The sequence below is a fragment of the Stegodyphus dumicola genome, chromosome X2 (assembly GCF_044657685.1).
Source record: "Stegodyphus dumicola isolate Sdum_Otavi_A_Nest chromosome X2, ASM4465768v1".
NCBI classification, from domain to species: domain Eukaryota; kingdom Metazoa; phylum Arthropoda; class Arachnida; order Araneae; family Eresidae; genus Stegodyphus; species Stegodyphus dumicola.
In genome coordinates this window covers 71,452,333-71,479,495 of record NC_140781.1, presented here as the reverse complement: position 1 = coordinate 71,479,495, position 27,163 = coordinate 71,452,333, and the positions used below count along the sequence as shown (strand labels likewise).

At 35.3% G+C, this 27,163-nt stretch overlaps 1 protein-coding gene across 1 annotated transcript in view; it reads right to left on the bottom strand.

Moving 5' to 3' along the window:
* Positions 1-25,693, bottom strand: part of LOC118184498 (pancreatic lipase-related protein 2-like) — a 43,206-nt gene extending 17,513 nt beyond the window's left edge. Inside the window, exons 1-5 of the mRNA XM_035354175.2 lie at positions 25,473-25,693; positions 22,766-23,037; positions 20,173-20,319; positions 18,716-18,824; positions 11,241-11,357 (exon numbers count right to left, since the gene is read on the bottom strand). Of these exons, the coding sequence (XP_035210066.1) occupies positions 11,241-11,357; positions 18,716-18,824; positions 20,173-20,319; positions 22,766-23,037; positions 25,473-25,614 (787 nt within the window). The 5' untranslated portion in view covers positions 25,615-25,693. The remainder of the gene's footprint in view (positions 1-11,240; positions 11,358-18,715; positions 18,825-20,172; positions 20,320-22,765; positions 23,038-25,472) is intronic.
* Between the last annotated feature and the right edge of the window lie 1,470 nt (positions 25,694-27,163).

The window sequence follows — 27,163 nt, the reverse complement described above, 5'->3', positions numbered from 1 at the left end:
CCTCGTGTTGATAACTGGTGATGATCATGAGTAATAATTAAACCATACAACTGTTATCCAAAGAAACGCATGACATTTATTTATCAATTCGAGTTCATCCAAAACATTTGAAATATTTAAAATATTCTATAATAAAACATTTCATCCCGGGAGAAATTAAAAAAAAATGTATATATGAAACAATTAATTGCAAATTATAGCCGTATTTAGTTTAATATTATCTTCGAACTCACTATTACGCTACTTAATCAAATTTACTTCATTGAGGGTATTTATAAAAGGTTTTGCAGAACAAAATATTTATCCAACGTATTGCACATTTAAAAATAAAAACAAATACACAACATTAACAAAATCTTTAGAAGGATCATCCACACTCAACTTATAACCTACAAGCAGTCGTTAGTTAATTTGCAACTATTGCACTAATTTATTTCTTCCAGTGAATTTTTAACTTCGTAGCATGTACGGAATATAAATTCTCAGTCTCGGAGCATTAACTAGTTTTAAGAATATTAACAAGGTTTTATTTTCCTTTAGTTAACTTAAAATTTCATTAACGTCATTTCATTGCAAAGAAAATCACCAGAGGTACCGAGTAGAACAACTATACTCTTAAACTTATCAAATTAACTAAGCAACGTGGCAAAATGTCCAATGTGGAGACGAACCCTTTGTGAAGACAACAGGTGAATTTAGTAGAAAGAAGCAAAAATAATTTCTGGAGATGTTTCCTTTTTTTTATTTTTTATTTTTTGTTTTCGACGAATCTAATATTGTACAGTCTCTTCCTCCGTAAACGATTAGCTACAAACTTCCTTCAAACATGACTAAGCCGGAAAATCCTGTTCTCGGGCTTAAGCTAATGCCTCTTCTCGCCGAGCTGAGGTGACAAAATCCTAACGGAGAAAGGCAACCACCGTGAAAATGCGAAATGGAGCGAGCAAAATGGAGAGAACCAAGAGAACGGAATCTCCACCTGCAACTTCTTTCAATAAGGGTATTTCAATAATAAATATCGTTTCTGCGCATGTCGGCAACAACATGCTAAGGGCAGAAGTGGAAGCAAATCCATGTCAAACACTCTTAACCAACCTTGGCTGACCATCCAAGAACATTTAAAGCAGAATGGAAAAATAAGCAAAGCAGGTGTTTGAATCCCCCCATAATCTGTCCGAAGAGAAAAAAGGGAACAGATCCATCACATGCAAAGTATTGCTTCAACGGCACCATACAGAACCGTGTTTTGATCATTTGATTACTGGAGACGAGAAATGGGTCCTATATGATAATCCAAAACGCAAAAGGCAGTTTTAATAGGGGTTACAAAAGGTTTACATCCCAAAAGGGCGCTTCTGTGTGTTTGGTGGAGTATTCGCGGAATTGTTCATTTTGAATTGCTAAAACCTGGAAAAACTGTTAATGTAGACCTTTATTGTGAACAATTGGATCTAGTGAACCAATCTTTAATCGAAAAATATCTGGCGATTGTGAACGGAAAAGGCGTCATTCTGCAATACGACAATGCAAGACCGCACTGTGCAAGACGAACACTGGAAAAATATAATGAATTGGGGTGGGAGGTACTGCCTCATCCACCATATTCGCCCGATATCGCACCCTCGGATTTCCATTTATTCCGATCCCTACAACATTTTCTTAGTGACAAAAAATTTGAAAATTTGGATGGTGTCCAAAATGTTATCTTGAGATATTTTACTCAAAAACCAATTGATTTATATCGGTTCGGGGATTAAAAGTCTGCACACTAGATGGCAAAAAGGTTGTTGATAGCGAGGGTGATTACATTATTGATTAAAAATAAAAATGTGTTAAAAATTTATTCGTGTGAATTTAATGTAAGAAAGCGACGTTAATTTCCGGTCCCCCTATTAGATATGACGAGACTACCACCTTGGCCAACAAGCGCTAGAAATTGTGAAAAAAACAGTTTTTTCAACCACCGCCTTACGCTCTGTAAAATTTCTCCTTTTCCCAAGGCATTAAACTATACACAAATTTAAGCATAGCCAAATCTAAAACGGCTGCGAAGGCCGAGCTGGCAACCTATCTCAGCCCACCGGAAATCCCTTATCAGTTTAGGCAAGAGAGTTACGTAAGTTATGTAATATAAAATCAAGATTATTACGTAGAAAACATCCATTCCCTTGCGTGTTTTAGCGCGTTCACAGAGTAACGAGTGAAAAGAACGTACGAAACTTAAGTATCAAAAACTCCAATTAAAATTAAACAAGCTCACACACAGATTAAATAAAATACACGCTGTGTAGCATAACTTATAATATAAATACATTAATTTTTAATAAGTCATAAATTAATTAATTGAGTGAATTTGCTACACAACACGATCTTGCACACCACACCTTCAAATAAAACTAAATGTCTTTCAAACCGGACTGTTAGAACTGCTTAAAAAACTATAGCTGATTCCTCACATTCAAGTAGATGTTAGTGACTATTTACGCCACCGCATCATTTATTATTCAGAGGATATCAGATGTTGCCATTACACGAGACCACGTGGATTAGCAAATAGCTATTTCCCAGAGTGTTGTCATTCGATGTGATATAAAATCTTTGACTTACCTTTTAAGAATTTCAGGTTAATTAAACTAGTTATCTTATTACTGTGGCTTTATTATGATTTCTGTTGTTGTCACCTCCCACCAGGATGCAAATTAGTAAAAGTATGTAAGCGCAGAGTTTTTGAGTTTGAGGGAGAGAGCTTTCGGTGTTAATTGTATTTCATATTTTAATTTGAATTTCATATTTCCATTTTCTTCAAGGTGCACTGATTTAGTTTTGTTATACTTTTCTCACGTTTGTGCAGTCGTCAGGGTGGCGTGCTAATAAATTGGCTTTATTTTAAGCTTTTAATTGGAGTTTGTGATTACTGCAAGTCAGAAGGTAAGATGGGACGATAAGTCATCTGACTTTCTTTACAGTTCTAGTAGTTTGGCAATTTAAAGTGGCGTATAACCGTACGACTTTGCAAATTATAGTTGTTGTTTAACACAATGTGCTACTTAACAACGAACACATTTCTTAAGATTTTAAATCTTCATTTAGTAATACATATAATTGTTATACATTCCGGTTACTATGTATTAAAGTAATAAAAATGAGCATACTATATTTTAGAAAAAGTGTTTGTAAATTACATTACATAACTCTGTAGTTGTTGTTATCATTTTGCGTTTCTAGATAGGAGAAATCATATCATATCATATTTTCATAAACTCTGAATGTTCTGAGTTGAAAGACCTTCTTTCAAAATCAGCCATCACAGTATCTTTCTAACAACAAATGACAAAAGGACAAGACGGTGTTTACACAGACAAAGAATCTATCGAATTTTATCTGGAAAAGCAATTCCCTCTACGATATTCCACTAAGCATTTTTAATTTTTGCAAAAATGTGTTTATACTCAGTTACAGGAATTTGCATAATTTACTTCAACATTAAATTAAAAATATACTTTTGATAAAAATTTCCGTAAAAAGCAGTTCAAAACGTAGATGGATATAGTACAGCAGATTATGAGCGAATATTTAATATGAATTAAATTTCAAAAAATAAAAAAAATCAGAAAAAATTTCAGAAAAATAAAATTTTAGAAAAAAAATTCAGAAAAAATATGAATTTCAAAAAATTTCTTACAGAAATTTTTCAAGGCGAGATGCTATTTCATTGAAAGTGATTTTGTAAGCAATGAAAATAACGGCTATAAACACATTTTTACAAGGTAATCGTTAAGTTCTCGAACTAGAGTTTACTGGATATAAAAAAGGTCACGTGTGACTTTATTAAGTTGTTGATCAATGAGTGTCAGAGGTTTCTGGCGGATTGTTCGTGGTTCATAAGGAACTCGGCAATCCACCGCGAATTCAACATACCCTATATTCATGAACACATGGCCAACCTGGCCCACGGATTCTTTAAAAACATTCCCATGGTATCTAATCCCACTATACCTATGCTTAATTATAATTTCAAAATAAGGGGGGGAGTACAGAAAAAGACCACTTGCTGTTTTGAGACATTTAAACTAAATACACCCCCCCAAAAAAACCTTTCTTAACAACCTGTTATTCCATGTTTTTGTAATTGCTACATGTATGTTTGATCTCATGTATGTGTGTTTTATTCTCTGCATATATACCATACCCCTTCTTTCATTTGTTCTCATGTATATAATTTAATTACCTTTTGCTATGTATTGTTGTCGTCATGCTGCCATTTATATCAATATCATATCTAACTGTGTCACACATATGGACTCTTGGACTCTTCTGCGATCACTGGTGTTTCTTTTTAAACTCCGCACTGCCTATTCACTTTATCTTTGCCGCTACGTCGTTTCAGCTACAGCCGTAGTGTCTAGTCTCATCTCGGTCTCGTTTACGTTGTTCTACCATGACATACTGTCAGATCTCTGCATCTATTTTGCCTATTTCATCTAATTGTTATGCCATGCACATTTTTCGAAACTCTACGTAATCGAAAATCGGCTATTTTTCGATCAGGGTAGCGCTTCGCGCGCGGGCATCTACTAGCAATGCACAAGTTGCCTGAGCCGAGGCTTCTCCAGGGACTAAGAATTTTTGAAACTTGATAAGTGAAAAACGCGCAATGCACTCCCCGATACTCGAACCTGGGCCTCTGGAATACGCGTGAAGTGTGCTAACGTTACACCACGAAGGCTTGAAGATAGGAGAGAGAAAATACTTTACATACTCCCCTTCTAAAGGGCGACTGGGGATTAGGGGACCCAGTCGCCAAATTCTGGTGGTGAAGAATCATCATCCACAACTTTTATTTTTAGATCGGGCGCCACTGTAGAGACATTAGGTTATTTTCGAACCAGAAGATATGAAAAGTGTGTAGTGTGCTCTCCGGGACTCGAACTTGGACCACTCGAATACGCGCCGAGTGTGCTACCGTTACACCACGAAAGCGTTTTGGAAGGAAGGAGAAAATACCTTATACGTTCTTTCTTGCGCTTAGGTAAATTTGCATTGTAATAAACACAAAAAACGAATAACCGTTTCATTTATTACGGGTGTCCCTTTAATGCCAATATTTTCGCAGTGGAAACAATTAGGCTTCTATTAAACGCGTCAGCAGCGTTGGCCGCCGCATTTCTGATTCTGCTTTATGTTAGTATTGCCGAGTCATAATTTTTTTTTTTTACTCACCGGAGTTTCATTGAACTTTGGAATCTGGCTACAGAATGCTTAAGTAAGAAAAATTTATTTATGCTTTAAACCGTTATACGTTGAAAACGAAATATAATGTGTGTATAAACGCAACAATTTGGTGACGAAATTTGACAGATGCGGAATTTTGAACATTTACGCTCCTGTTATCTCGAATTAGAGGCAAGGGTGGTTTTATTTTCCTTTACTCATACAGTTTAGAATTTTGCTTCCTTACTTGTGCATTTGCATTGTCGTTCCAAGGTGACGTTATGGGTGATATTAAACTTCTTAAATGGTAAAGAAAGACTGTGAGAGCAATGCTTTATTACAAAATTGACAGACATTAATAATAATAGTTATAAAGATGTGAATAATGAGGGTTTAGAACAGAGTTTCTTAAACTGGGGGTCGCGGGACCTGCAGCAGGGTGTCGCCAAAAATTTTAGCAGTTTTGATATTTCTTTAACTTATTATAATAATTTTACAATTACCAAATATTTTTACACAATGTATCTGAAAATAGACAAAGATAAGACAATATAGACAAGGAAAAAACGAAAACATTTCGACGCATTCTTTTTATAATATAAACATTCATTTTACTTGCTTTGCACGTGACGCTGTCATTTCGTCTGTTACTTCTTTAAAATTTTCATATTATTCTATGTCTTAAAATTAGAAATTAAAGTTACTGACTTAAAACTGCAAAAGTATATTACAGTACAAGTGAAAAAATTGACGGTTTCACTCACGCGTGTGTCGAATTTGCGCAATGCTTATGGGGTTCCACCAAATTGTCGTAAATATTATGGGGTCCAGGGATCGCGAAAAAAATCTGAGTGATAAAAAGGGGTCGCGACTGAAAAAAGATTAAGAAGCCTTGTGATAGACTTGTGAATTTGTAGCAAAGGTACGTGGTATATCCCTTCCGAAGCGCCAATTTATTAACCGCACCAACGATATAATGTATAAGGCATTTTTCCAGCCTTCTTAGCATGCTTTAATGGTGTAGTGGTCAGCACACTCGGCGCGCATTCGAGAAGTCCGTGGTTCGAGTCCTGGTGAGGGCATTGATCATTAGTAATATCTCCAGCTTCGAAATAACCTAATATCTCTACAGTGGCGCCCGAACTAAAAGGGTTGTGGATGATGATTCTCCATCACAAGGATTTGGTGATTGGGTCCACTAATTCCCAGTCGCCCTTTAAAAGAGGAAGTATATAAGGTATTTCTCTCGCCTTCTTAGCATGCCTTCGTTTTGTAGTGGTCAGCACGTTCGGCGCGTATTCTAGAGGTCCATGGTTCGAGTCCCGGTGAGGGCACTGCTCATTTTTCATCTCACCTGCTTTCAAAAAATAAGTAAGGTCTCTACAAATGTTAATAAACTTGTCGCTATTATTAAGAAACAAATATTTTTTTTTGTATGTGTCACTTTGGCGAGGATTACCTGCTATAGGAAAGATAACTGAAAGATGAAGTGCGGCTATAACTAGCCGAAATTAAATTTTTTTTTTATCTCAGGCTGGATTTTGTGCAGATATACCAGAAAGAATTTTCCAGTACTATTAGTTGAAGCTAAATTGAAGGAAACTTTAAATCTGACAATTAGAAAATATCTATTTTCTTGCAAAATACTGTAATTCCCAAAATTATAATTAATCTTTATTGTAATGAATTGCACATTATCTTTAAACTTAAATGTTATTCATTCTAAAAAGATATATTATAAATCCTTATACTTGCAAATTTAACAAATACGGAACAGTAATAGCCAATTTTCACAAAAATGAGCTGAATAAAGTCATATGCTACGCAACACACAACCTATATAGAAACAATCGTTCCGAATACCGAAGAGAGTTTAAAATGCTACAGCCACACTGCAGAAGTGTGATTTATAACAAATATTGACTACTTTTACATAGTGCTGCCAAATCTACGTAGTTGAAAAGTGAGGAAAGTCGTCCACAATGTCAGAAGTATTCATATTGTATTAAAAACTTTAAAAAAGTCGTTTCTAGTTTTGAAGATGTATTTAAAATGAGGTTATTTTTTATTTTTACTTATAGTGAATATATTTTGATTTAAGAAACTAAAATGAAAGTCTTCAGGATTTACCTTTTGCATAAAATGTGCAAAATTATGGTGATAAGTTCTACACAGGTGAGTGGCAAAACTATTCATACGCCCACTTTTAGGACATTAAAAACAACTTGAAATGACAGACACACCAGACGAAGGATTTGCGACCCAGGTCTATATTCTAGAGGACCCATACAGAGATATCCGTCGTCCGTGGGACCTCATCCTCGCGGGCGTAACCCTCGCAGTTCCCGCCCGGCTTTTACAAAGCATTGGGCAGAACGAAAACGTTGCTATTTTGAAACTCTGTCACCTTGCCTCTGGACACCACTCCATCGGCAAAACCACATTGTAGAAGGTGCTCTGTCCACCCTGTCAGTTGCCGCCACGAGAACTGAATGGGGTCAAAACCCGGGGACTCGATCGGCGATATCCAATATAGCTCTACCACAGCCGAAGGAACAGACACGACAGTACCAGTACGGTCCTTGCCAAGCCTGAACCAACCTGAGTACAATACTCGGGTTTTAGTCCTGTGAAGTCAAATTATATACCCCCCGTGGTTGAGACTGCCTAGGTACAGATCCTAACCAGTACTTTTCAGGCGTTCGCCAGAGTCAATCCCCGGGGGGGGGACTTGAAATGACAAGTGATTACACTTTACTATTGCAATTAACGCCACCCAGACAGTATAATGGTTAAAGAAGCTTGACTGCGATACCGAAGATCCCGGCCCGGGTGTGAATCCCGGAGAAAACATTGGATGTAAAACTTTCTGTCTTTTCGTAGGAGGTAACGGTGGCCGCCTATTAGGTGCCTGCACAATAAAATGGCCACCACTTTCTGGCCTTAGGGGCCAATGCCGTTATAGGCAAGTGTCCGCTATTTTAAAACAAACAAAAAACTATCGAAATTAACTATTTTGAAAATATTTATATGTGATTTTATTTTACTTTGATTTATTTTGACACTCTTGGCTAAAATAAGAGAACGACATTAGAAAAAAGAAAATTAGCTGTTAAGTTGGTGAAAGAAGGAAATTGCTGCAGTGAAACTGGAAGAATTTTATATAAGAGCTTTGCTACAATACAAAATATAATAACAAATTATAAAGTATGCAGAACTCTTGCACATAAACCTCGCAGTGCACTTCCTCAAAAACCAACGCCGATATGTAAAAGTCTTAATTTGAATAAATAAGTAAATAAATAAAACAAAATCCTCATGCTTCAGTCCCAAAACTGAGAGCTGAGTTAGAACAAGTATCAAGCATTGTAGTTTCTGGCTCAATGATCAGAAGAGCATTAAACAAACAAGCTTTTCCAGAGCGATCTGCTCGGAAAAAGTTCTGTATGTCTGCTTTCAATGCAAAGAAAATACTACATTTTACAAACAAATATCAATAATGACGTCTAGAATTTTGGAATAAGTTTATTTTCGGTGATGAATTTAAATTTAATATTTTTGGATTTAATGGAAATTTAAAAAAATGGCGTAAGCGAACAGTACTTCATAGGAAAATTTACGAGCTACAGTAAAATATGGTTTGGGTTATGTGATTACGGTAAAGCTTTGAGGCCTATCTAAGGAAAGGGATTGCACTCCAGTGGAAAGGTGCATCGAGACACCTGGGTACCTAGGCTAAAAGCCTTACTCCGTGTAGAATATAATAATTAAAATTACGATAGGTAATAGAGAGTAACCTGATAAAGAATATATAATTAATTAATTTTTTCATTAATATTTTTGGGATTTAAAGAATTCATTGTCACTAAGTTAATGACTTCAAGCGTGAGCAAATGTAATAAATGGAAAGTGCATGAGTAGAGTCTGGGGGCACAGGGCTGTCGAGCTGGTGATTGCCTGTAAAGCAACAGTTAGTAGCATATTACAAGAAGTTAGTGAGAGTAATGGCATCTCGAATCCATAGGTAGTAAGATAATAAGGAATGCATCAGAAGGTTATAAGAGTGATTATATACAATTACATAAGCAGTGGGGAATGGGATAAAAGCATAAGGATACAAACACAAAAAATGCAATAAATAAGGCAATGAGCACAATGTAAACAAAAGCAGAGATTAGCTAGTGGGTTACATAATCCAGGGGTTAAAAATGGAAAGAGGGGTGGTTAATATTGGTGAGGTCGTTAGGATCATAGCTGGCAATTTTAATGGCAGGGTAGTGCAGGGATGCCTTCATGAAGGACTTACTAAGGGAAACTGGCTCGTATACACGTTACACACGGAAAAAGCCACGAAAACGCCCATGCAGCCAGCCCGTTCACGGGATTGAACTACCAGTGTTCAGCGACTTTACCGCTCGGCCGCTGGTGGGCCTGTGTAAAACATGATGGCGGCAGTATACTTGTTAGGGTAACGTACGTCTGTTTATGGAGTCATTAAGATTTATAGAAGGCAAAAATGGATTCTTTCATAGACATACATACTTAAAAGAAATCTGAAGCAAAGTGCTAAAAAAAAAATTGCGCCTGGGAAGTTAGTTTGTATTTCAGTACGATAACGATTCGAAGCGCTCTGGAAGAAATTATGCGTAATTCATTGTTTTGAATCTAGTGTATGAATATTTCTGGATGCGTCCAAGTGGAACCGATATATTTATTTGTTTTTCTGTTTCAAGTGGAAATAAAGAAAACTTAACCTTTTTACATTTTTCTTCACTTTGTAATACGTCCCATTACATTAAAATAATATTAAATACTCATTATATCATTTTAATTGAAAATAAAATAGGGTTTTGAACTTTTTTGACTAGTGCATTAATATTTTTGACGCTGACCCCAACACTTTTATCATTGAAAGGAGCTTCAGTGACATTGGACGCTGGTCAAGTAAAAATGTTTAGAAATCTTACACAGAGGATACTTCTACAATATCCGAAATTGACCATTATTTCTTGGTAAACGAAGAGATACATCCAAGGCCACACTTTTCAGGTTGTGCCCCTCACAAAGGTGTTATCAGGAGGGGCATCATTCCACCAGATAAATCTGCACGGAATGTAGATACTTTCGCGCCTCGGCAGATGGCGTTTATGGCGACTTTGATATACTCAGCATACACCAGCGGCCGCGCAATAAAGTCGCTGAAAACAGCATCAGCCGAGCAATAAAGTTGCGGGTGGTTTTTATCAATAATCCTGGAAACCAAGAACTTACATCTTCTGGTATGTTTAAGGCGTTGTAGTGCGAATATAATTTTTTGTCTGTAAGGTTATTTTCGTCATTATATATCAGCATTAGAAGCTAAAATACAAGTGTCGAAAAGTAAAATTATGTTAACAATACCCGGCAAATAGGCAATGGGCTGCTTAAGGAACTCAGTTCAATGTTCCTCCCAGTTTTTGTTTTCATTCAAGTATGCATAGATATAGGTCTACACATGACTAATGTTTTTCTAAATCTTTTTTTAAGTGAATATAAGCAACTCATTTCCATAATACAGATCATTACTGATTTGTACTATAGAATGCATTAAATATAATTAATTTTGTATAAATGGACTAGTTTAATAAGAAATAATGCTGATTAATCTCTTGAATATTTAAATACTAAAACTTTAACACTAATTTTAAAGCTGTAAATTTTAATATGGCACAGAAACTTTTAGTACTAGCTTTTGTAATTAATTTTTTAATTGTTAATAGTTTATCGTAAATAAACTTTCAATAATAAAGAAATCGAAACATACTGAAGAATTAAACGTAATAGCATCCCGAAGCTTTGAGTTGTGAGTAGTTAAAAAAAAAAGAATTTATATTCATAACTTTTACAGTAATTATACTTATTAACTATACTGACAGTATGCCGTTAAAATAGTTACAGAAATTAATAGATACACACACATTGAAGAAAACATACATATTGAAGAAAAGTTGGAAAATGTTCCAGTTAAGTCAAAAAAAGTAAAATGATACCCAGGAATTTCAGAGATGATATATCGGTGTGGATCACGTCAACAAAATCTGCATCTCTTCGATCAAGTCGCACTGATTCAGGCATATTTTGAAAATAAGGTTGAGCTGGATCCGCCGCTGCGGAAAAGATAAACACATTTAGCTTATTTTCCATATTATTAACTTATACTTGCATTTAAAAATTTGCGCATGACATACTTATGATTTTAAAATTTTATAAGAACATTTCTATTAAAGAAATATTTTTAATTCGTTGCTGTTTTATTTATCATTATTCGAGACTTTTTATTTATCGCTTATTAAAGAATGGATAGTTTGGGAAAACATATTTCCTTAAACTAAAATAAATGTGTGTAACACCGAAAGTAAAATCTAGGAAAGGTTTTTAATTCGAATAGATATATTATATTAAAGATTTTTAATACCAAGAGACATATTATTTATACATTGTTAAAGATGAATTAATTATGTTAATGTTTATTTTAATGTACATGTGTTATTGTCGTGGCGTATTATAAGACAGGAAAATTTTACTCATGAAACGTAAAAATTATGTACATCTAACAGACCGACGGAAACTATATTTAATAATTTGGCGAATTTTTGCAATTATCAAAATATTTGCCGATTAACCTCACCTTAATAAGAAAGTTCATCTGCTCTCAGTCAGTTTTAGCTGAGTCTTCAGTCCAGTTCAGTGCAATCGGGCTTTCCCGAATTCATTCGAACACACTCACTTAAAATTAGCAAATGCAGGTAATAAAGCACTCTTTTCTGTGCAAGCGACATTTAAAAACTTGCACTAGTTTGTTTTCAGAATAGTTCTAATCTCGTAATTCTTGGTTTGCATGTCGGTTCTCAAAGCGAAGAAGGAGTTTAACATTCTTGGAAGATTTACTAATATGACTTTAATGCCACAGAATCTTGCTCCTTGATCACCTGTTTTTTTCAGAAGCTCTAAGGTTTGATTTTTGCTCAGAGTGGATTCACCGTTTATGGGTGTCATACTACATAAAAACAAAACGTACACATAAAATAGCTATATATATTTTAATAGATTAATTTAACTCCTTACATCTTCATTTTGTCAGTATGATGTTCTGAGGTATCTTTTAGCCCATAATAATTCATTTTAAAAAGATATATTATAAATCCTTATACTTGCAAATTTAACAAATACGGAACAGTAATAGCCAATTTTCACAAAAATGAGCTGAATAAAGTCATATGCTACGCAACACACAACCTATATAGAAACAATCGTTCCGAATACCGAAGAGAGTTTAAAATGCTACAGCCACACTGCAGAAGTGTGATTTATAACAAATATTGACTACTTTTACATAGTGCTGCCAAATCTACGTAGTTGAAAAGTGAGGAAAGTCGTCCACAATGTCAGAAGTATTCATATTGTATTAAAAACTTTAAAAAAGTCGTTTCTAGTTTTGAAGATGTATTTAAAATGAGGTTATTTTTTATTTTTACTTATAGTGAATATATTTTGATTTAAGAAACTAAAATGAAAGTCTTCAGGATTTACCTTTTGCATAAAATGTGCAAAATTATGGTGATAAGTTCTACACAGGTGAGTGGCAAAACTATTCATACGCCCACTTTTAGGACATTAAAAACAACTTGAAATGACAGACACACCAGACGAAGGATTTGCGACCCAGGTCTATATTCTAGAGGACCCATACAGAGATATCCGTCGTCCGTGGGACCTCATCCTCGCGGGCGTAACCCTCGCAGTTCCCGCCCGGCTTTTACAAAGCATTGGGCAGAACGAAAACGTTGCTATTTTGAAACTCTGTCACCTTGCCTCTGGACACCACTCCATCGGCAAAACCACATTGTAGAAGGTGCTCTGTCCACCCTGTCAGTTGCCGCCACGAGAACTGAATGGGGTCAAAACCCGGGGACTCGATCGGCGATATCCAATATAGCTCTACCACAGCCGAAGGAACAGACACGACAGTACCAGTACGGTCCTTGCCAAGCCTGAACCAACCTGAGTACAATACTCGGGTTTTAGTCCTGTGAAGTCAAATTATATACCCCCCGTGGTTGAGACTGCCTAGGTACAGATCCTAACCAGTACTTTTCAGGCGTTCGCCAGAGTCAATCCCCGGGGGGGGGACTTGAAATGACAAGTGATTACACTTTACTATTGCAATTAACGCCACCCAGACAGTATAATGGTTAAAGAAGCTTGACTGCGATACCGAAGATCCCGGCCCGGGTGTGAATCCCGGAGAAAACATTGGATGTAAAACTTTCTGTCTTTTCGTAGGAGGTAACGGTGGCCGCCTATTAGGTGCCTGCACAATAAAATGGCCACCACTTTCTGGCCTTAGGGGCCAATGCCGTTATAGGCAAGTGTCCGCTATTTTAAAACAAACAAAAAACTATCGAAATTAACTATTTTGAAAATATTTATATGTGATTTTATTTTACTTTGATTTATTTTGACACTCTTGGCTAAAATAAGAGAACGACATTAGAAAAAAGAAAATTAGCTGTTAAGTTGGTGAAAGAAGGAAATTGCTGCAGTGAAACTGGAAGAATTTTATATAAGAGCTTTGCTACAATACAAAATATAATAACAAATTATAAAGTATGCAGAACTCTTGCACATAAACCTCGCAGTGCACTTCCTCAAAAACCAACGCCGATATGTAAAAGTCTTAATTTGAATAAATAAGTAAATAAATAAAACAAAATCCTCATGCTTCAGTCCCAAAACTGAGAGCTGAGTTAGAACAAGTATCAAGCATTGTAGTTTCTGGCTCAATGATCAGAAGAGCATTAAACAAACAAGCTTTTCCAGAGCGATCTGCTCGGAAAAAGTTCTGTATGTCTGCTTTCAATGCAAAGAAAATACTACATTTTACAAACAAATATCAATAATGACGTCTAGAATTTTGGAATAAGTTTATGAGTGAATAAGTTTATACGTGAGTCTTGCAGAAATTGCATATTGAAGAGCGCAACGTGTATCCCTTTAAGGTTTTGTTAAAAAAATCTCGTGTTTTCCGAAATCTTTGTTAAGAAACCATCGAGAGAAGAAAACAAAGCAAGTCCAAAACATTGCGGGCGGGAACAAGAAATCGAGGTTGAAGTTTCGAAATTTTTAAAAACATCTTGCGGAACATGTAATGAAAAGCAAAGTAACACAAAAAAGCATACATTTATAGACTTTTGTTATCTTGCACATATAAAATGTACATTTCTGTGACATTTCAAAGTTATTTTTATCTTTTCACCGCGCTATTTTATACTATGATATTTAGAAATTGAAAATACTTAGTGATCTTTTATTTTCCGACAGGATAAATTTTATGAAGTTTTTTTGTAGCGGCATTTCCCTCTCGCTTTTTTTCTCTCCATTATGCGTTCGCGTAGAACCAAGAAAACTAGATAACATTAGCTTTTATTTAATTTTAACCACTTTTATCACTTATAATCTTAATTTGCTTGAAATTTTATTCTTTAAAATGAGCTTTTTACGACGTTTTATCAGAAAAAATAAACAATCATTAAGGGTTTAAGTAAACATTTTGGTTTTCTATTTCCTTAGAACTCTGAGATATTTTCCAAGAGCTGAAAAAAAAAAAAAGTATTTTTGAAGTCTAAACACTTTCCTTGAGTTAAATAACAGTTAATAGTCAGCTTTCTCCTTCCAAAAAGCAAACCTATTCTATGAAATCCATCAAATTACGATTTTATGTGTTTTACTATCTTCTAGGTTTTTGCTTTCATTTTACGTATATATGGAGTGTCCTGAAAAGGTACCTACGTGTGCCTTATTTCCTTAAATAATGAACATAAATTCCCTCTCGCGATTAATGGAACATATAGGTCCCACGAAAGTTTAAAAAAACGCTCATGGAGCCAGTAATGCGTAGTATCAGCACGTCGTATCAGTCCTGGTAAGCAATATGAAATGTAGGCGGAACTTATGTAGCCTGATAAATCAACATAGTTACATCAGAATTTTTAGTTTCCGATGTATGCACATACCATCTTCTAGCACTATCAGTTATTCAAAACGTTCAAAATTCTTCTTCAAACTTTGGAAATGACTCACTGCCAGCTTACAGATGAAGAAATATAAACACTACTGCAGAAGTCGGATAGCGAAGATATCGACCTAGAAGATGATGTGGCTGATCCAAACTTTCAGTACTCAGTGTCGCCTTTCTCAAATTCAGATGAAACAGAGATGCACATTGAGCTTGATGCCACTAAGATAAAAACAGAGACTGCCCATGCTTTGAGAACTGAGACACATCGTTTCAAAAGAAAACGCATTGCAAAACATTGTTTTAGATGCTATTTTATAGCCTCGTACAAGGGCAGATATCCAGCTTCACATAAAAATTCCAGCTAAATTACCGTCTATTTTGTTGTTTGGTCTTGTCCTTCCTCAAGTGAACTGGATGCGTTTTCGAATAGCTTTCCAAAACGTCTTTTCATTTTGATATCTAGATGCACAAATGAGTGATTTCGAAAGATAAGATAATTCAGCTGATGTAGCTTTTAAAGATTATGCTTCTCCTTGAGTGCTCGTTTATGCTACAGGAAGGTGCCAAAATTTACGAAGCACTTCGCTCAGAAACCTAGCAATAAAAAATTCAGTCTGGCAAAGCAGAAGCAAAACATGAACATCAAAGCTATATTTTCTCACCATAGGAAGATCAAAATACGTAAACAACACAAATCACGTCGTTTCATGTTTCAAATAAACCTTCAAAGCATGAAAAAAGGAAAGGGTTTTTCAATCGATCGAAGAGTCAATGTTTAAGTTCAAGAGATAGTCGTTATGAACCCAGAAGACACAGGAATCAAAGTTTGACAGCGATGTGATTCACAAAACGGGAACCGTGTTGGACATTTGCTTTGGCGGGGGGGGGGAGGAAGAAGTTGAAAGAACTTTTGGCGAAACAGTTATGCGGAAAGTGACTAGCACAAGGCGAGATAAAAATGTGGTGCTTGCATTAGATCGCTTCTTTACAAGTATCACTTTGAAGTAAATAATCAGATGGCTAGTCGTTGAAACATGCAAGAATCTGTCCAAATAAGCGAGAATCTGTCTATCAAGAATCTGTCCAAATAAGCGAGGAAGCTCACAAAAAGAGGGAAAGAGGAGCTTTGCGTTATAAGGTATTTCTCCCGCTTCCCCTAACGTGCCTTCGTGGTATAGTGGTTCTGCACGCTGGGCCGGTATTCCAGAGATCCGTGGTTCGATTCCCGGCAAAGGTGGTTGCTATTTTTCATCTTTCCTGCTTCCAAAAGTATACCTAATGTCTCTACAGCGTAACAGAAAACAGAATGACATGTGCTCGGTGACTTTATTCTAAATGCTGTCCTACAGACATAAAGCGAAAATACAACAGTAAAAAGAACACGAAAATGGAAGCAAAATACGAGTTTTGTGAGGAATAGATTTAATAAACCAGGTAATAAAAATCTAAGAAATGTTTAAAATGCCACCAAATGGTGGGAAAAGGTATTTTTCGTTTGTCTGTAGACACATTAGGATTTTTGATGATGACAGACGTGAAAAATGAACAATGCCCTCCCTGGGACTCGAACCTCGGACCTTTCTTACACGCCCCGAGTGTGCTGGCCATTACACGATGAAGGCATGCGAAGAAGTCGGAAGACTGTGACTGTTTTAAAGGGCGACTAGTGATTAGGGGACCCAATAGGCAAGCGGTGCAGAATCATCATCCACCACATTTTTTAGTTCGGGAGCCTCTGTAGAGACATTAGGTTATTTCGAAACAGAAAGACATGAGAAATGTGCAATGCCCTCGTTGGGACTCGAAACTGGACCTCTCGAATACGTGCCGAGCGTGCTGGCCATTACACCACGAAGGCATGCTAAGAAGATGGAAGAAATACCTTATATGTTTATGAAAGCATTTGTAAATTCGTGGATTGTTTTTTTTTTGATTAAAAACAAACAGTAAAAAGTTTTTTTTCTGGACTTCCTGGTGCCGTTTCCTGAATCCATGATAGCTCGCGGTGAGAACAACACAACGTAGTCTATCAACGATATGGTGGAACCGGACGTTCTTTCGAAGTTTCCTGAGGCATGTTAAATGTTGAAGATGAAGACGTTGTTGCTAATATTCCCAATAGAAATAGAAGTATCGGACTAAGATAATCTGCTCAATGTGCAGTCTTTAACTATGCTTCGACTGTTTTGAGAACTACCGTTAGTTAAGCTTGTTTATATTTTATCCCCATTCAGGTTAGAATGGTTCATTCGAGAACTGATGAATAAAATTTGTTTATGATGAACCATATTAATTAGATATTGTTGGGATATATACAGCCCAGTGGTTAAGACCAATAAGACATATATGTCCCAGGTCCAAACCTTAAATGTTTACAGGGGAAAAAATATTTTAGTTTTGGCTTTCAAAGATGCATTACAAATATTGTGTGTCAATAAAATGTTGTAACGTCGATATAAAAGAAAAAACCTTGCGAAAGGATTAAATAACTACTTCCATTAAAAGAATTTTAAAAAATAAAGTGGAGAATTATAAGGTATTTCTCCCGCCTTCTTAGCGTGCCTTCGTGGTGTAGTGGCCGGCCCCCTGGGCGCGTATTCCAGAGATCCGTGGTTCGATTCCCGGCGAGGGAGTTTGTTCATTTTTCATCTCTCCTGCTTCGAAATAACCTAATAACTCTACACTATAGCGCCGGGAACTACTGTTTAAAAAATGTTTTTTATAATTCGTGTAAATATCTGCTTAACAAATATTCATCAGGTTTTAATTATTTGAAAAGCTAAAGCTCAGTACATTTACATGCAAAACATAATGAGGTATTCCAGAATGAATTTTCTGACTGACATCATTTTCCCATGTTAAGTTTGATTCCAATTCGGTTTATTTGAAAGCAGGTTAAGAAGCAATTCTAAAAGTAAAAGAATCTTGCTTTGGTGATTCATTGCAGAATTGCATCCAATGCTGTATATATTAAATTTTGGTGATATTGATAATTAAGTAAAACCGTAATCCTGACTACTACTCGTAGAAAGGTATGGAACTTTTTATTTTTAATGAATTAAAATATAGAGAATATTTCAATGATTGATATTTTTACACTTAGAAGACCATGTAAACTTATCCATTTACATTGTTGAGACTAATTACATTAAACTCGACATCTTATTTTAAAAACTTTGTTAGTTGAAATTTGATCAAAATTTAAAGAAATTAAGGTTTTATCGACTTCTTCGGATACCCATACTCCTGTTTAACATAATTTGTTCATACTGTATACCAGAACGTCACGGACGGGAAGTGTTCCTACGTAGTAAATGTAGCAGCAGTGTTAAGAGAAAGACACTGCTATCTTTGACTATACAATTATTTTAATTAAGCATTCAAATTACTCTCCATCTAACTTCAGACGCCTTGAAAAGTTTATTTTTTGAAAACAATTGTTCTTACCAGATATGCGTCCTAACTTATTTAGTCTCTTTCCTGCATATCCGGCAATATGAGCTCCCAGACTGTGACCGATTATATGGCAATCCATTGGGGAGAGTCCTTTAAGTTTCTGTAATAAACAGCAGTTATTAAAACTTTACAGTAAATAAACGTGACAAATAATTTAAATGCAAAGGAAATAGACGCTTTTAAAATGCTAAAATACGTGGTGGGACTGAAGAGTAACACACAGTTGTATCTTTTTCTTTCGGGTTTGCAGTTAACAAACTGCTAGTTGGCGGATAACTAGTCTTTCTATATGAGAAGAAAAAGAAAAGAAGAAACTTTTAAAGAAGAAACTTTTCAGAAGACCTGTGCTTGCACTCCAGTCTAAACAGCTTTTGGAAGCACTTGATAAAAATTAAGATATGAAAAAAGCATCGCCACTAAGGCAACAGCATCTATCATTTATCATTATTTAAAATCATGCGAGGACCTTGAAATCATATGCCAGCTAGGCAGTCATAATTTTGGTATTTTAATGGTATTTTAATATAAACCAGAGCTATGGTTCTCCCAGTTATAATAAAATTTGAGTCTATTCAAGAAAAAATATAACGCAGAACTCTTACTAAATTTCTTTGTTAATCACCTTGATTTTCCCATCAGAGCATTTGACCACAAGAGCATTGGTGTAAGATTAAAGTTCTTGCGATTTAAAGAACATTTGCAGTAATTTTTAAGGCCTTATTTTGTAAACTCTGAAGTAATTTTCTTGTAGTGTTATGAGATACAGTTGAAACAGATACTGAATATAAGGAAACTGGTTTACTAGGAGAAAATGATTGAATAAAATTAAAAGTTAAAAGATGTTCAAAGCTTTCATGAAAAAATTCGAAAAAGTTATTAAGTTTCTGGGAAATCCTTTTATAGTAAATAGAAGTAAATTCTTTTTTTTTTTTTTTTTTTTTTTTTTTTTTTATGGCGAGCACTAGCCATTTTAGGATTTGGAGTTACAAAGCCCTGAAGCGGTGGCCATTTTTTATGTAGGCACCTAATAAGCGGCCACCTTTGCCTCCTGTGAAGGGAAAGACAATTTACATCTAGGCTTTCTCTGGAATTCGAATCAGGTCCGTTCGGTACGGCTGTCAGAGTCACTAACCACTTTCCCATCTGGACGGCAATAGAAGTAAACTAAAAGCTGTTGGAGTAACAAGGTTCTTCATTATAATTATACATGCATTAGGAAAAAGAAATTTAATTGTAAGCTTAGATGTTAACCCGCAACTGTAAATGAAAGAAGCCTACTTGTATACTGTAAATGAAACTGTAAATGAAAGAAGCCTAAATACCCTTAATTCAGGAAATTATATTTTAACTGTGATTTTTAAAGTAGTTTCGTATTATGGTTAAACTTATGTCATGGAGCAATTAAAAATTCAAAAACAGTCAATAAAATTTCCAAGGAAATAACTGACTTGCAGGGTTTGGATCATGAGTGCAATCTCGGCTCCTACTACTCTTGTATTAGCTGTAGCCTGAGTGTACGGCATGCCATTCCCTTTACTCCAGTCCACGATTATGACATTGTGGTCACTGTACAGCAAAATATCGTCTTTCGTAGCCTGTAATGTAAATTATAAAACTAAATTATCTATGCATTTAACCACCTTAAACATAGATACAACATATTCTGCTCAGAAGTACTCCATTAAAAATTAGCAAAAATTCAATGCCTTTTCGAGGACCTGTAATGGAGCTTATTATCTATCATTTTAGAAGTGATTTATAGTGAGACTACCAAAGCATACGTATGGAGCAAGTCTAAAAAGAAATAATATTGCCTCAAGTAAAAGAGCATGACATTCTTTGAATTCCATGGGGGAAAACCAACCATGCAGCCAGGACGTTTGCATGAGATCAAACCAAACCAGGTCGAACTACCCCTAATCTGCTGTCTTAATCACTCTGCCGCTAGTGGGGCCGCACCATTTAACAAGAAGGTTTAATTATTTGTAAAGAAATATTGATTTCGATGTTCTTCGGTAACTGGATTAGGTGCCGTGCTGAAACTGCCTAACTACAACCGTCACCTGATATCACTTAACTGGCTTGTTTTCTTCTGGGACTTTCTGAAAGAGTGGAAGACTTAAAAATTTCAAGACATCCAAGATTTAAGTGTCCAAATGCAAATTTTCAATCTTCTCCACCACTTTTGTACCACAGCTTGATTAGTGTGAGATTTGGCATCGAAAATGTTTCTTCGTGTCACGTTTCACTCACACCAAGGCTGGTCTCTTGTGGTGTCTATACATCATGGCTGATTGGTCACGGTGGAAATAATTAGCCTTCACAATTACTAGAAACTTCGTTTATATGCTGATCTGTATGAAGGTGGCGGGGCCCCATAATGACACTGCCGTGTTCGACTCGGACTGTATGTATTGCTGTGTAATCGTTTAAATATCAATCTTTGATCTGGTACTCCAGATCTGGTATGAGAGGCCTTGAGTCATCTCGGTCCCCAGCCAGTCCGATAGAACACCACTGTCACGTTTCACTAATATTTCATAACGCATTCACTAAGTAAGTAATTTTGTGAGTTCTGAGTAGGTTCCGTACTTCCCAGTTGTTCCTGAGTCACAAACTGATGCTATGCGATCTCTTTTATCTAAAAGTCTCTTTGCAACTTTCATAGTGGTTAGGAGAGACATTTTGTCAGTCAGAAACCAGATGCGAATGTGTAACAAGCACAGCCAACCAGTGCAAGGCTTGACTACATCTTGAGCCAACTTATAGGGGTGTGATATCAGCCTTTCCCTTATGGTGCATCATGAACAGTGTTTTCAGTGGTAACATAGCTAAGAAGTTGATGGGTTTGGCCATGTTCAGCAACTGCTCCCAAAAAAGTGCCTGGCTGTTGTTAAACGGGGAAGACGTCGAGAAGTTTTTCTCAAATGTCTTTAGAAACTGGATGTTTTCTTAACAACCTAACTCGGAAACATTCGCGCAGATAAAGAGATTTTAGTTTATATTTTTCTCTTAATTAATAAGGTTATTCGGATAAGTTGTTTCTTTCCCTTAGCTATTTATCTTAAATATTTGTTTCACAATTTCGATTCAAATTATGAAAGTAGTTATCTATATTAAGAATGGGTAAGATTTAATAAAATAAGTATGCGTTATCATATAGTCTCTGAAGAGTCAAAATTTCCCTTTAGTAAAATATTAATAGTAGTTTAATCAGTTTAAAACAAAATTATTTTTATTTCTTGGAATTTGCAATGAAAATTCTTGGTTTCTTTTCTCAACAAATTTTATTTCCAAATAAAATTTGTTGAGAAAAGAAACCAAGCATTTTCATTGCAAATTCCAAAAGGAATGTTATTTATTCCATGAACTGCAAGTCTGAGTAATACCAGAAATTGGGATTGCCTGTATCCAATCTAATAACGATTTTCCCACATCATTCTGTCGCATGAACGTTGATGGTTCTTTATTATGCTGCAGTGCTTATGAAATTTGAGAGTTTTGTGACACACGCGATGATTATCGCCGTCGTAAGAAAGAGATAAGAGCGGAACACAAACGACCGCTTTGTAAGTATCGGTTGTTGCAGCGCTACGTACATGCACGAGTAGGATTGCGTATTAAACACCTTCGCTATTGCTTTATCGCTTAATCCTATACTTTCTAGTTTTCATTCAACACTTTTCCGAGGATTTCGAAAATGTGTTTATTCTCTTAGTTTTTAACACCAGTGTATTTGAAAATTAGACTTTAGGCAGCGAGTATTTTCATGGTTTAATGACATCCCTTTTTGAGGACTGCTGAAACGGTTTACTTTAAAACATCTTTATTCATAGGAAAAGATTTTGACGTTTGAAGAATTCCTTAATACGCGTTAATACCGAAGCAAGTTATTTACTTACATTTCCAACAACTGCTCTGTAATATCCGAAATTGCCGTATATCGTATAGTATAATGACAAGAATGTACAAAATCCGAATGAACAGAAATGATTTTATTTTATTTATTTCTACTTTTGTTTTGACAAAGGAAATACTCACCTCCATCCATTTAGCATACAACCTGCTGTCGAAGAATCCATGAACTATGAAAACAGTTCGATGTTTGGGATTTAAACAGGACTTTTTAATACTTTCTGGTTTGCTAACATCAAGTTTTTGGAGTTCCTTAGGATTTTCTTTGGTGTACAGCAGAAACTGCGTGTCGATAGTTGCTCGATCCTGGGGCAAGAAATTTATTGGCCGAAATAACGGATGGAAGAAGTCTGACGTTATGACGAAACATCCTAGCACTCTCATGCATTTCTTCGATCCTGCAATCGAGACAGTTTAAACTTAGAAGTTGTGCATTCAAATGATAAAAACAACGAAGCCTGAGAAACGTTGTATTGCGCTTTCATTAGTATTTTTTATTTGGCTTGTTCTTTTGTTTTACTTTAAAAGGCGAATTTTTTGTCAAAGAACATTAATACAAATACGCAGGTTTCAAGTTTCCATTTCTAGAACTTCTCAAAGCTTTTTTAAGATACTAAAATTCAGATTTTGTGTCACATCTAAAACCGATCTTTTTGCGTATTTTCCATCAAGTTAACAGGTGCCATATAATTTTGACTATTTTATAAGGGCTAATGTTACGTATTACGAAACTTTTCTTAATTCCTTATCAGAATAAGAAAACTTTCTTTGAATAAGAGCCGTCTAAAAATTCTTGTTTTTACTAAACTCTAGTATTCTGAAAATCTGTCCAAACTGATACCGAAATTGTAGTATTCAGAAAGTTTACCATAATTGGTTAACCATGATTGATTCGAAACTATAGATTTGCGACCATTTAAAATGATATTTAGTCGTTTAATCATTTTAAAGCACCCTGTATGTCTGTATGTTTTTTCAAATAAACAAGCAAGAAAAAAAAAAAAAAAAAAAAAAAAAAACGATAGCAAAATCATGACAAAAACAGTGTCAGCATTAAAAAAGATTGAAGCTGCTGTTGATTAAAAGTAATGACAATTTGTAGATCAATAACGCAATATATGTATATTATATTCAATATAACGAACGTCGTTCCTGAAGATCAAATCAAAAACGATTCAAATTAGATCAAAATGCAGCAAAATTGATGTATAATTACAAGAATAACAATAAAAATAATAAAACTAAGACTGTTACTCCGTATACCGTACTTGCATCTAAACAAATTGGACCTAACGGTACATAAAGATCCTTCAAGAACCGTAACCTGCATAAAGATTGGTGTACAACGTCATTAAATTAAAATAATGTGGACGAAAAATGAGATGCAAAGGATAGTAATTATTATGTATTCTTAAAGAAGGAGCATAGTAGTCTAACGAAATCAAAAACTGTGTTTTTAATAATTTGTACAGCATTTAATTATTTGTAAAACTGGAAAAAAATCTGTAAAAAGATTTTAAATCAAGACTATTAATTAAAATTTCAGTTAAATATAATGATGTGCTAAGCATTGCTAAAACTTTCAGAATTTCAGCAGAGTGAAGCTTTCTATTTAATTACTGTCTTTTCTTTCATTCCCTTTTTTATTGTTTGGCGTGACATTACCAAGCTTTCGTTTCATTGTATTTTAAATCGGGATTAAAACGCATAAGTTAAAAGAGAGCATTAAAAAAAATCCATATTAATTTCAAAATAATAAGTGATCTCTGCCATTCACATCTCCAATTACGTGTGAACGGGGCTACTTCACACGTAATGAATTGAGGCAGGGGACATTCGACCAGGAGTAAACGACGTTAAGTTTAATTCTGTTTTGTATTTCACACTAACTTCATCTAATATGCAATTAAGAATAAATATAATTTTTTGAAGTCTAAATTGCTAGTTTTGTAGAAATTCTTCATTGTTTAATTACATCAATTCGTTTATTTGATTTGATTTTATCCAAAGATCGTAATCAGAAAGCTACTAATTCACAACTTTCGTGAAATTAGAGGTATGATTTAGGAAATAATTAGTTTATAAGTGTTTATGTAGTACTTATTTATTATAGTAGACAGTGAAAGCAAAGTACCTAATCTCCGTGATTTTGTGGTTTTAATTGAAATCAACGCGAAAATTTCTAAAAACATTTTTTAATATTTTAGTTTAAATATCATCTAGATTGTTTTTATCGAAACACATAAGTATTACGAAACACAATTAATGTTTATTTAGCACAAATAATGCATTAAATGTCCGTCCACATTCATAAAATGTTTACTGCTGATTTGCATTACGAAAATTATATTTAATATTTTTAGCTATTTTCACCCTTTTGTTAAATATACATATAAAGGTTTTTTCCCATGATAATTGAATAAGTAGACTGCGTCCAGTTTCGTACAAAACAAAAAATGTTTTAGTTGGAAATTAGCTCTTTGGATCAAAATAAATGGAAAAGCATCGAGATAAACTGCAAACCAACTATAAACTGGTCATACAAAGCGCAGTAGTTTATTACATCCTACAAATACACGCAAATATTACTTTTCGCAGTAAATTCAGTCAGAGGGCTCTAAGCCTGTCAAAGCAGCATGTGACATATATGCTGAATAATGCGATTACATTTTTTTTTATAATTTCGTAACACATTATTTGAATCACACAGCTTTCTAAATATTGAAGTGTTATAGTAAGAAAATCAGAAAAATGTATAAGACAATACAGCCAGAGCATTGAAATGATCATTAACGCATTCATCTTGCTATTTAAAGAATAAGTTAAAGATTACCTATAAAGGCATGCTGGGGATTTGGTTGATCTTCTGGTGTGGCAAAATAATCAATAAATGTATCAGTTGTTGCATATTCTGTTGAGTTTGAAGCAACTAACTTTATTATGATAGAAAAGCATAAATAAAAAGCGACTTTCATCTTGCAAGCTGTTTCCTCCAAAACTTTTCTCCTTAGCTATGTTTTCTGATTTATTGATTTCGCAGCCAAGATTAAGAGTTAGAGACACAAAGGGAATTCGAGATCGTGTTTTGCTTTTAACTGATAAACATACACACGTGGTTTGATAAAATGTAGTTGCTTGATCTTTTGGAGTTTTTCGAGGGAAAAAAAGTAATATAAAATATTAATTTTTTTTTACGAAATTTATCTTGTCATTGTAAGAGTTGTATTTCGCACTTACAATTGAATGATGACATTTCAGAAGTCGTTATCAGTGTTTCGCATATAGGTATCGTAAATTTATCAACAAAGCTTAGCTGAAAAGCGACCTTGTCAGTAACGTTTTTGACACATATCCACATGTGATTCAAATTTGTGAAAGGATTACATTGTTTACAATGAAGAGGTGTGTAATTTCTTATGATAAAGTTCAAATTTTAATTTTGTCGTGTTCGAGACTTACCCTTCCTCCCAAATAGAATGGAGCAGTGGGAGGCGTACCCAGTCGACGAACGGTCAAGTAGGTATTGCGACAAATTTAAAGTTTTTTATCTACAGCTAAAAACTTTTGACTCTTAACCGAAATAAAACTGTACAATTTTATTCAATCTGTTCGTGATTAAGATGAGATTTTAATCCTCTAAATTTAGTATCCATGAATACTTCAGCAAATGATCTATTCAAGTTTTAGCCTGGTTTTAACTTGCTGGTAAATTATAAGCGGTTCTTTTAATATCCTCTCAATTGGAACGGAATGAATAGGCTGTCATCATAGGATTATTTGTTCAGTTTTGAAAGCCTATAACGTATTTTTCCCGCCACCTTGGAATGCCTTCGTGGTGTGGTGGTCTGCACGCTGGGCGCATATTCCAGAGGTCCGCGGTTCGATTCCCGGCGAAGGCGTTGCTAACTTTTCATCTTGCCCGCTTCCAAAAATACCTAATGTCTCTACAGTGGCGCCCGAACTAAAAGGGTTGTGGATGATGATTCTCCTCACCCAGGATTTGGCGGTTGGGTCCCCTAAAAACCCTATAGTCCTTTAAAAGGGAGGTACATAAGGTATTTCTCCCGACTTCTTGGCATGCCTTCGTGGTGTGGTGGTCTGCACGCCTGGGCGCGTATTCTAAAAGTCAACGGTTCGATTCTCGGCAAAGGCGTTGCTAATTTTTCATCTTGCCTGCTTCTAAAAGGTAGCTAATGTCTCTACAGTGGCGCCCGAGCTAAAAGGGTGTTGGATGATGATTCTCCACACCCGGAATTTTGGCAATTGGGTCTCTTAAAGAACCTCAGTTGCCCTTTAAAAGGGGGAGTATATAAGGTATTTCTCCCGAAATCGTGGTGTGGTGGTCTGCACGCTGGGTGTGTATTCTTGAAGTCCGCGGTTCGATTCTAGGCGAAGTCGTTGCTAATTTTTCATCTTGCCTGCTTCCAAAAATACCTAATGTCTCTACAAGCCTTTGTGTTTGTTAGCAAGGCGAAACCTTTGAGCTGTGATTAAGATTTTTTTCCCAGGAAATATTCTGCTCTT